The sequence below is a fragment of the Amphibalanus amphitrite genome, unplaced genomic scaffold (genome assembly GCF_019059575.1).
Source record: "Amphibalanus amphitrite isolate SeventyFive unplaced genomic scaffold, NRLGWU_Aamphi_draft 001551F_arrow, whole genome shotgun sequence".
In the NCBI taxonomy this organism is placed as follows: Eukaryota; Metazoa; Arthropoda; class Thecostraca; order Balanomorpha; family Balanidae; genus Amphibalanus; species Amphibalanus amphitrite.
In genome coordinates, this window is record NW_024883044.1 from 132650 (window position 1) to 144069 (window position 11420).

At 48.2% G+C, this 11420-nt stretch overlaps 2 protein-coding genes across 8 annotated transcripts; both read right to left on the bottom strand.

Annotated features, from left to right (window-relative positions):
* Positions 1–58: 58 nt before the first annotated feature.
* On the bottom strand, positions 59–6597 carry LOC122373788 (metaxin-2-like). 2 transcript variants are annotated; one of them, XM_043352158.1, is made up of 6 exons: positions 6436–6597; positions 3193–3296; positions 2446–2576; positions 1904–2040; positions 1313–1500; positions 59–685 (listed from the first exon to the last, which is right to left on the bottom strand). In XM_043352158.1, the coding sequence occupies exons 2-6, from the start codon at positions 3289–3291 to the stop codon at positions 455–457; spliced, it is 786 nt and encodes a 261-aa protein (XP_043208093.1). In that variant the 5' UTR covers positions 3292–3296; positions 6436–6597; the 3' UTR covers positions 59–454. The 2 variants fall into 2 exon arrangements, with proteins under 2 accessions (XP_043208093.1, XP_043208094.1); XM_043352159.1 differs by having other exon boundaries at positions 6477–6510.
* Positions 6598–8605: 2008 nt separating this feature from the next.
* LOC122373785 (death-associated protein 1-like) lies at positions 8606–11028 on the bottom strand. 6 transcript variants are annotated; one of them, XM_043352155.1, is made up of 4 exons: positions 10721–11028; positions 10341–10412; positions 9693–9807; positions 8606–9563 (listed from the first exon to the last, which is right to left on the bottom strand). In XM_043352155.1, the coding sequence occupies exons 2-4, from the start codon at positions 10381–10383 to the stop codon at positions 9398–9400; spliced, it is 324 nt and encodes a 107-aa protein (XP_043208090.1). In that variant the 5' UTR covers positions 10384–10412; positions 10721–11028; the 3' UTR covers positions 8606–9397. The 6 variants fall into 6 exon arrangements, with proteins under 6 accessions (XP_043208090.1, XP_043208088.1, XP_043208089.1 ...); XM_043352153.1 differs by having other exon boundaries at positions 10919–11011; XM_043352154.1 differs by having other exon boundaries at positions 10772–10816.
* Positions 11029–11420: the final 392 nt, after the last annotated feature.

Below are 11420 nucleotides of genomic sequence, written 5' to 3' on the forward strand. Positions count from 1 at the left end.
ACAGGAACTCTATGTTCAGCAATCGCATTCCTATCACCACCAATACAAATGTCACGACTCCTTTCGTTAAGATCCGTGTATTCCGTAGTCAACGAATATGCACGATCTCAACGATGGCTTCAAAGTCACAGACTCATCGCGAGTCCCAGGTATAACAACAAGACACACAACAATATACATCGCCAGCCAGCGGCCCTGGCAGTCTCAGACACCGCCTAACCCAAGACGAACTCCAATTCGCAACGGGTGACCTGACGACACTTCAAGCAGCACTGACGTATCACAAAGCCATTGCATTTCTACAAGAATATCTCAGCAAGCGATCACTACCCACGTCCTCCATTCACCTCAAAAGTCCGCTTCATAACCCTCTCACACTCTCTCCAGTCTCTCCCTCGCTCTCTCTCTACTCTGCCGACGGTCGAGCGACGCCTTCCGTCGCGGCTCTATCGCCCTAGCCGATGATCTCGATTCCCTTGAAGTACTCTGCGTCCACGTGGTTGGTGAGCCGCACCAGGTTGCTGTAGCCGTTGACTATGCTGGCCAGCCGGGTGTCCTGCAGCGGTGTAGTGATGATGGTGTACAGGTGGCCGTACACCAGGGCGTCCAGCGGGGTCGGCTGGCTGCCGAAAAAGTACGTCTCCCGACCGAGACGCTCCGAGAGCGCGCGGCAGCACGTGTCCACCTGATGGAGAGAAGAGAGGAATGTTAGCGGGGAATGAAGAGGCGATAAGAAGGGGTTAACGAGGGAGGTGGGGAATCGGTTAAGAAGGACAGGACAGGACTTCAAGGAGCGTTAGTGTCAGTAAGAGGAATGAATCAGTGGAGGGTGAGTGGGCGAAGGGCTGAAGAAGCCGAGGCCGTGAGGCGGGATGAGCTGGACTGATGCTGAGGGAGACGAGTTGATGAGCGCAGGCACATGGGTCAAAACCGATGCGTTCAAATGCTGCAGCTGCAAGTGTGTGGCAATGCAACTGATAAGCCGATCTAAACTGCTGATTAACTGTCGAAGTTCGCTATCTACGAGTATCACGCAGGATAAAAGACCAAAACACGCTTATCGAAAAGCACATTCATAAAAAATTGACAGTCCATAATGCCACTCCCCGCGACTCGTCAGAGAATCCACACATTGTCTCGAAAGCTCATGAACTTGGGTAATAGCTGATCCAATGGCCATTGACCAGCTTTACCGTCAACTCACCGCAATAACTAGCAGAAGCTCGCAATGGAGCAGCTCAGAATTCAAAGAGCTTACAAATCCCTATATCCCTCCCTCTGCTTTGCCTTGCACTTTTCTCTTCCCCCTCACCTCCGCGTATACGGCATCCAGCGATTTGTCAGCCCACTGGAGCGCCTGCAGCCGTGCTGCCATCTTGCGTCGGCGGAGCCAGGTGAGAACGCCGCCCAGCGGCCACGGCTGGAACGAGCCGTAGCGGGGCGCCGTGACCGTCTCGAACGTCTCACCGTCCAGCCAGGACAGGTAGAGCTCGGCGTTACCTGCAGACACGGGTGGGCACGGTTAATAGAGGTCGCACACCTACCGTAGCGATGATTTTTTGGGATATTTTTGGAGCTGAATTCATTGCATAATATATGGGTGGTACTCGCTAGAATACCTACTTGGCCACAAACCGGAAGCGTTTCACGAAAATGACATAATTTGTGGGAAGAATCACGAAGTGTTCCAACTTTTTTAACATCTTGCACTACGTAGCACAACATGGCATCGTATTTCACAGATATATTTACGATGCTACCGAGTAGACGTTTTATTGGAAATGAGATCATAGATTATCCACGAAACGCGCGGAAACATCGGCGACGTTTAGAAAAATAGAGGAAGAACTCAAACCCGCCGACAAGCACGTGGTTACCGCCTCCGTCCGCCGGTAGCACCCACCGAGGATGTTGTGCACGAGCGATATGAATGCCTGCATGTCCGCCTGCTGCTTGCTGTCCAAGCTATTCAGCACGACGCCCTTCTTGGTGACAAACGCCACGATCGGGTCGAACTCGGAGATGACGAATTTGCCGCACCTGTCAACATGCCAAACATGTCAATACCTAGGAAAAGAGATAGTCGATTTTAGAGAAAATAATCTAATGTTCATTCAGACGCACTTACAAAACAGGCCTGCGCCTGACGCATTGCAAGGGGCCGGAACAGGTCCCGTAGTCCAAAGCGGATTACACTATGTCTCTTGTCCAATCGAATACAGCTAGGCCCCTTGGCGCAGGACGTGCACTCGCTAGGTCTGGCCAAGGGAGCTATGTCGAGGATTCGCATTGGCTTAGGTAAAATCAGCTTCTGCCTCGCGAAATAACGGTGAAGAAATAAGCAGATCACCAAACTGGACACACGCCCTAAGGACAACAGCCTATCCCCCGAAACCCCGGAAAGTTCACCGAACGGAGCAACATTCACAGTCCCGCTTCACGCACCTGAGCAGCGGCACGCGGCCGGAGGGAGACATGTTCTCGGCGTTGGCCCGCTGCTCGACCGTGTACTCGAGGTTACACATGCGCAGGAACGCCTGGACGGCCACACACTGGGCGCTATCGGCCAAAAGGATCTGTCGGCACACCCGCGTGGGGTAATGGTCAGACGGGGGGGGGGGGGCAGCCGTGGGTTGTGGTCAGACCGAGGGGTAAGACAACGAGGCTAGAGTTCAGACCGAACGGGTAGTGGTCATATCGCATTTCGCAGTTGGGTAGAGATCAGAACGAGAAGTATGTGCTCAGATCAAGATATTATGTACAGGGCGCTGGGTGGAAGTATTTCTGTGTCGGTAAAGAGAGGTTTAGTAACATGTTCAACGTTTAATGAAAAAGTACAACTATATGTATTTGTGATGTGTAGCCCACAGGAGGAAGGAAAGAAAATATGTTAGCGTTTTACGTCACTTCCATAGCACTGAAATTGGACAGTTACATTAAACAATAACAGCAGATAACATTTATGCCATGTTTATTATGTTCATGTTTATTATGTGCCATGTTGAGAACAAACCCTTGTCATATTTATGAGTACAGCCTGCATTTGGTAGCCATTGGTCCGGCCAAAGCGTAGCACGTGGCTCACACATCAGTTCTGTGATGATGGTGTGGTAACTGATTCATTGCGCCCCACACACCTACCTGTTCTGTGATGTAGGGTGGTAACTGATTCCCTAAGCCCCACACACCTACCTGTTCTGTGATGTAGGGTGTATAGAGGACGGCGTCCGGGGCCCAGGGCTCCGACGCCGCCATCTCGATGGAAAGACACTCCGTCAGCGCTGTCGGCATCGTGGCTGAAAAAGGCAGACATTGTCACATTAGTTGGTTCTCAAAGCTTGAAGAAACGGCACATATGATAAAGAAAATATATATTAAAAGCAAGAAAAAATGTAGAAAGAAACAAAGGCGGCTTGGCCTCACGCTCTAGACATACATAGCTCCAGCCTTCTTTCCGATGCATCCTGTCCCTATGGTTGTGTGTTATAAAAAATTTACGCTATGATTGAAAAAAAAAATGTTGGGTCTAACGTGGGGGTGAAAAATGTGATGTATAGCTGGCTAGTGGCTGATCTATTCGGCCACCTGAACTTACAGCACTGGTTGGCCATAAGCCGATCACCCGTTGGTTAATTCAAAACTGCACACAGCATCGATCAGGTGTCAGCACGTCATGCTTACAAGAACAATGTTCCGGTACCACGGAAACATCATCAGCTGCGGTATCGGTATAAAAAATGATATTTCTGTTTGTCAAAAATGGCATCGCTGATAATAGGGGAGAGTGGGGTAAGATGCCCAGGGTGGGAAAGACGCCCCACCCCCTCTAGCGGGGAAACAAAGAATCGAACCTAGAAATTAATGTTCTTAGCGTAAAGCGGAAGCCTGCCTTGTTAACTGCACAAAAATTTGCGAAACTCAGTTGGGCAACGGCTGGTTGGTAATCGCATGTTTTTTATTTGCTGCTTTCAAAAAATATTTTGGTGTCAAAACATTGTAAATATCAAAGAAGGTAGATATTTTTTGCGTCCCTTGCTATAGTCGTGATACATTAACATGCGTGTACTGTGTCCCAAACAGTTTGTTTCAGGGTGTAGTTTTATGGCTAACAAATTGTGCTGATTTAATGTTACTTCGGTACCTTGGGGTAAGATGCCCCCTGTCCTGATGGGGAAAGACGCCCCCCTAAATCCGTAGGCTGTCCTTCAAGCAGCCCGTCAAATAATTTATTACATACTTGTGATGAGAGACAAAAGCCGATCTGGGACTATTGAGAGTCCGGTACGGTCCGGTGCTCCCCATGCCGGTCTCTCGGCCCACTTGGCGACTTTTTGGGCGGCATCTGACTCTGAGAGCCCTCACGACGGCCTCTGTAGGCCCCATTATTGCCTCCAGGGCCCCTCACGACATCCTTTGAGGGCTCCCACGTTGCCTCCACGGGCCGCGCTGGCATCTGAGGTCCCCACGATGGGCTCGAGGGCCCTCAAGCATCATGAAGACCTATAAGGGCCCCACAGTGGTCTTCGAACGCCACCACGGAGGCTTGTTTGGCCACGCTGGACTATGATGGCCCTAACGATGACCTCTGAAACCCCTTACGACTACTTTTGAGGGCCCTTACGTTGACGTTTGGTGTCTACTGCAGGCTCGAAGGGACTACTGATTCGTTCAGGCGATTCACGTGCCTATTAATGTCACTTATAGTGCAGGGGGCATCTTACCCAACGCCAGGGGGCGTCTTTCCCACCCTGTGGGGTAAGATGCCCCCTTTCACTTCTTCAGGAAAATGCTTAATAGCAAAAAAAGTTATCATATTTCAGGCACAAAAGTGTGATATTTTTGGAGAAAAATGATGTCGGCTTCCGTTGAAACTCCAAGTTTTGGCTTTCCGATCGTCATTTTCGAATAATATATGACAAAGTAAAACCCTGGGCATCTTTCCCCACTCTCCTCTAGACACTTCACAGGGAGGAAGACGGTTTGTCACAAAAGACTTCCGAGAATTATCCACTGCTTACGGGTTATGTTACCAAGTTACTGATCTGATCCTAATTACTGCCCTCAGGGGGATGGAGGCTATGGAGCAGCTGAGCAAGCAGCGGCAGCAGATGAAACGGTGCCAGGAGCTACATGACCGGCATATTCTGGCACTGATGGCTTACAGGACTGCCCTGCAGTCGAGTCAACGGTCTGGCACCGACACAGCTCCTGATGGGGCGCACGCTGCACACTCGTCTACCGAGCTCTCCGAGTCTCCAAACTTTCTACGGGATATTTGGCGGGTAGCTAACAAAACTGACATTGAAGCCGAAAGGCAGATAGAGGGTTAACTGTCACGGTCAGAAGCCTGTAGCTGAGCTGGCTAGGGCTGACCCGCGGCACATGTTGGGGGCATCCCTGATTACAAGCGGGGAGGTGGTGTTCTCGGATGCATAGTTGATGTGAAACTGGGAGGGCGAAGCTAGGTGAATTGCAGTCGCCACTGTCCAGGGTCTGGAATCGATACCATCTGGCGAGTGCACCAGCATCACTAGCACATTTTTCCTGTCCCGTAGATGGTCACACAGCCAGTTGCCTGCAGTCGGAAGAAATGGGCAGACAAGAGTAATGGACTGGGTCACGTTTCCCATATTTTCCCATGCCAAAGGAGTGGGTCGGTGGAAGCCAAGTGAGTCACTTCAGGAAGTTACAAAGCAGACAACTGGGGTCGCAGAACAGCAAGGGTGCTGCAGGGCTGCAAATGGGCAGGTTTATTCCACCTCCTTATGCCCAGCCACCTTGTCTACAAAAAACAATGCTGAAATATATAGGTAGGTACCAATGGGCTGGGTGGACTAATTGGTGGGTCGAGACCGAGTTGCTACACCAAGCTGAACCGTCGTCTACATTGAAAATTTAGGAACTTGAACTTGTAAATACAATGCTGTATTTTCACACCTGTCTATTTTATACTGTTTCATAGCTCGCTATCTTTTATGAAGGGTGAGATGTGCCAGCTTGTGCCTGCACAGTATAAGTATATCATGTGTGCTGACCCACTGACTGGCTGTAGAGGTGTCAGTGGTTAGAGGCCAGCAAAGTGACAGTGGCAGGCACAGGACAAGGTTGAGTAGAGCCAATGCAGAATATGAACTACAGTGACAGTACACAAGTGTGACATGCAAGAGTGGGGCCTGCGGCAGGCAAAAGCTGCGCAAGTGGAGATCCGCAATGCTTCACTTTTGTTGTTATCAAGTAAAAGTCCTTGCCCCTGCCTCAAAGCAACCAGGAAATAAAGGCACCTGTTTCACAAATATCAAGAGGGTCATGATTTATTGTAAAATGTTATCTTGAATCTTCTAATGTTCAACACAGACATCGGTAAACGAAAATGAAAATGGTAAAAGCAGGTCGATATCTATATTTCCTTTGACAGAAAGCTTACAGCTCGCTCACCATGAGAAATGTAATCCCAGATAATTGTTTGAAATACGTACAGATTTCAACCTCAGGACAAAAAGCTGGATAGCTCCTCTTGAAATGAGAGTAACAACTAAAAATATTTCCAATTATTTCTACAATTCGCTCCCAAATCCACACAAAGTTCGCCAAACATTTTCGCCAATTTCTGTAGCACGCGCGCCAGAATTGAGGTTTATGTATTTGTCTTCGAAATAAGAGCCCCTTTGGTTGGTTGCTTTAGAGCGGCAACTTTACTTTTGAAACAATGAGCTGCCATTTAGGGCCTTGGAGCTGCCGACAATATTATTATAATAAATACAACAAAAGCACCTAGCGATTCTGCCTATAGATGGCCTTGGATTCTGCATTCGGACGTAGGGGAGAGTGGGGCACATTCGTGCATGGGGCACATTCGTTTTCAGCAGTTTATGGGAACACGAGTGACTGCACGAGCTCAAGGTAAATTATGGAAATATGTCTATCATTGCCGTCCTTCGTTCACCGTAGAAGACAACACTGTACCTGCTGTCATGCTTGATAAAAACGCAAATTTGTAATATTCGTGAGCTTTCCAAACTTTTCTCATATCATCCATTTTCGTGATCCTGACTCGGAAATGTGGTTCAGCTTTTCAAAATTGGGGGTGAAGAAGCCCACTCTATTCACGGAACTGCTGCAAACTTGTTTGTTGAAAAAGTGTCATTTTTTCAAAAAGAAATTTTGAAATATATTACTAATAACGTTGTGGGGCAGGTTCGTGTACGCACTGCCTGGGGGCACATTCGTGCATATTTTTGCTAGTTTTTGCGATTTATTGACTTTATCTGTAGTAGGTTTCTCTAATGACGCTCGCCTGACTCAGTCTCGACTGCTTGCGACGTCGTGACGAGCAATTCACGCGAACTTGGCGAGGTCACGGAGGCCGGCAGTTGGCACATTCTTGTTGGCCAGCCCATTCTTTCTACATTTGTTGTGCAATGCATTCTTGTCGAAAGGAATCAAGTGAAATGACCCCCTGCCAATTTCCTTTGGTAAATTTCTGGTAATGCCCGGTAATTTCTCGAATTTTGCCGGGTGAACGGAAGTGCCCCATCTCTTGAACGAATGTGCCCCATAGGTGGGGCAGTTTCGTGCAAATGTTCAGAGTTAATAAAAGTCATTTTTTTCTAATGGAAGCAATAATTTTATAGGATAACTTTTAAAGAGGAAAACTATCTGCAATAGTTCGTTTCCATACTACAATCAACAATTTTGCCATTGCACTAACCAAAGAACAGATATATGGGTTTATCCATTTTTTGCACGAATGTGCCCCACTCTCCCCTACTGTAATCAAGCACAGGCTGAGATGTTACTGCAGGAGACCTTTCGCTTGCACCCTAGCCCTAACCTACACCCAAACACCTTCCTCAGCAAACGATAAACGCATAAATTATAGCTAGCTACGACTTGGCTACGACTAGAGTCACGCTCTAACCGTAACGTCCCTGTGGCCTGTGGATAGCAACGCTCCACACAAGCGTCCTAAAATACAGCTTACAAAACAAATATGCAACCTCCGAACACCGCCCCCAACTGAAATAGACGCCCTCGTTGTGACGGACATAATTTCGCTGTTATTTCCGTCATAGGTTATTCACTATCTATTCCCCAACATTCTCGAAATAATCGGTTGCTTGTTCAACTGCCAAGGCCACACTGCCGGCCCTGCTCCCCACGGTAACCAGCTGCAGTTCCGCTTTGTTTACCGACCACGAGATCCACGCTACACAAAAACCGGTCTAGCCAGCCCCGGCATCTGTCACGGGCAGTCCGGTACGCCGAGAGCGCCGGGACTAGAATCATCCTCAGCGACTCGCCCTCGTACCGAACTACCGAGGCTGGCCGGCGGGAGTTGCCGTAGTGTTGCAATCGTTTCCCCTCCCCAGCGTCGGTGTGCGCGTGGGGGTCGTTGCCTGCCCGGCGTGCCAAGGTCGGTGGGCCGCGTGGTCGCCGCCGCCGCCTCTGCCGTCGGCCCGGCGATCGATACCGGAGGCGCGGGTGGGCCGTCCGCGGCCGGGCACTCCGAGCGAGCGTCACACGGCCGGACCACGACCCCACCGCGCCGCAGCACACCGTCACAGCAGTCTGCGCCAGCCGCCAGACCACACTCACAAACACCGTAGGAATTTTACCGTCTTTATTGACACAAACCGCCTCGCAGGGGCGGGACCAGGCCCCGCCCCGCGGGCCCGCGACCCCTCGCCATGCGCAGAGACAATTGGTTCCCAAAGGCCGTCTGACGACCCGAAGAATTGGGCCCCCGCCCATGGCGCTCCCTTCGGCCGGAGACAAACAGTCAACGTGGCCGGCAGCGGGGAGAGGGCGGCACCAGGAGATGGGGGACGCTCGGAGCGCCGTATGGCTGTTCTCAGACTCTGACCCGTGTAGACATGGACAGATCTTAGTTCTCCGGAATGAATACACCGCAACATATCATGAACCGTCCAACTCAACTATTGCTATTTTATAAACTATTATGAGAGGCAGTGGATATCCAATGACAAACCCTGTGGGTAAAGCGATAGATGAACAACTTCGAAATGGTGTTCAGGAGCTTTCAAGTGAAATCCGAGTCTGCCCTTGTGAGCTTCAAAGTTTAGCAGTTCTGCAATCCCAAACACAAAAGACAATACCCAAAGACACAAGTTGGAAGTAGAGCCAACACCACAATAAAAAAATATCCAAAGAATAATCGCCGCACTCTTTATACCCACTAACCACTACTTATTATACCATTCCATATTCACCGGTCCTCACATTCGGAGAATAAAGCTCACAGGCAGCCCACACGTTGAGAACACCTCTGAAACCAAGAGAGCAAAGCCATGCTTCGGGCCGCGTTTCGGCGAAGGGTCGTGTCGCGCCCGGCGGCCGGTGACCGGCCGGCCGGAGCTCAAAGGGCAAGATCGGCCGCTCACTGCTTGGTGGGCTGGTGGATAAAGTGGCCCTGCTGTGACGGCCGCGGCTGGATGTGCGTCGGCTTGGGCTTCTCGTGGATGTGTTTGACGGCTTCAGTGGGGAACTCCCGGCTGTTGCCGTCCGGCACCGGCTGCCCGGAGGTCACCGTCAGCTTCGGCGGGCTACCAGAGCAGGACCAGGGAGTCAGTATCTCAGTGGTCAGGAGTGGAAGCCAATGGTGTAGGAAGTTTCAGATTAAACTATATATGAGCACACAAAACACACACTGTAGGACTACCATACAACTTTACCTCTGTGAAAACATCCCCACTGCCTGTGTCGAGTCCACAGCAGCAGGCTCCTTGCTCTCACCCTCACTGTCCCTGTGAGGCTTCTTCTGTACCACGCGGGCACCTCCAACTTTCACTGTAAAACAACAGTCACAGGTCCAATATGGGTTAAGATTTTATCTCCAGTTTCACAGAGATGACATGAAAAAATCTTAAGTAGATAAAGCAGTGATGACATTTTATTTTGTTCAGTACCAACATGAGAATACCAAAAACAAACAGCAATAATGCATCCCATACCAATGAACTTGACAACACAACCTTCATCATTCATAGTAACTGATACACTTGCTTCAAAACATCTTTGATGCAAACTGCAAAGCAAATGCCAGAGGTGTAGTTCTCATGCATATGCTTCAATCCGATGACTGAATAAAAATCTTTATCCAGATCCCATTGGATCATACATGCTGCTGCACTTATTTGTCAAAAGTTCAAAAAAAAATCATCCAGATGTGATTTTTTCTTTGGAATCATCCATTTGGAATTTAGATCTCAACAAAATTTCTTCAGACACCTTATGAAAGTTCAATGATTTTATACAAACATGCCTTCAATCTAACTGAAGAACACCTTATGGTTGGTTAGTAAAATGACAATTTAGCTTACCAGCTGGGCTGTGACCAGCAGCCTTCGGTTCTTCATCAGCCATGATTAGTTGCTTCAAACAAATTCAATGATCTAAAAAGCAATGAAAAAGTCAACCGCAAGACAGTGGAGCTATTACTCAATGAACAAGCATGTTAGGTCGAAATGATCATTTGGATTCCCATAAAGACAAGGGCCCTTAAATAACACTGAATGAAGTTGAAGTGAGTGCCTTGCTAAGAACAATAACAGCATCAAACCAGGAAGACTCTGCCTGAACCTCAAAGATATATCAACTTATAGTGGATTAAAATGTCATATGCCATCACCGGAGCCAATTCTCGAACAAAAGACGTGCCTGAAAATTGAAATCAAAATGGCTATTTCCGCTGTTTCCTTACTACGTGTTGATGGTAAATGCCGCAGTGAGTCAATTTTGTGCAACACATTACACGTGCAAGTTGCATAGTCGTCCAATGGAAAAGCATTTGACCCGCCCAACGAGATTTGTCAGCTGATCGCTTCAATTTTCGGCATTTATTCGGGGATAATTCTTACAGTCATTTTATCAAAATTGAAAATATGCTCAGTCTTTTTACCTCACACTGAGTTTACGAAATTGCAGTACAAATTTAACTAAAAAAAAGTTTTAAAAGTATAATTGCGACGACTAAAGCTCAACAACACGACATTTTCGTCACATTTTCGTAAGGTTTCGGAAGCGAGTCAGCTGAGTAAGCTGTAAAGCTGACAAATAAGAATGAACATCCCAATGCAAGATATTTATTGCAATGTGCTGCAGAAAAGATGCTATGCGCCGCTGGCCAGCGTTGCAATATTTTTCATGTAAGATTCGTTTCAATTTTTCGAAAGAAAATGGTTTTGATGCCGTTGCTAACAAATTTGTACTAGAAAAATACAAAAGTAAATTTTCCAAGCATATGAAGATAATCTTTGTTCATTTTGTTCCGAATGAATGTTATTGCTTATTGCGTAATGCATACAAATTATGTAACACACGTTGAGCTGAAGATGCCTTCTAATTCATCATTGTATCCATGAAATTCTCGGTATATACCCAGTAAACATGCCTCGGCCGTC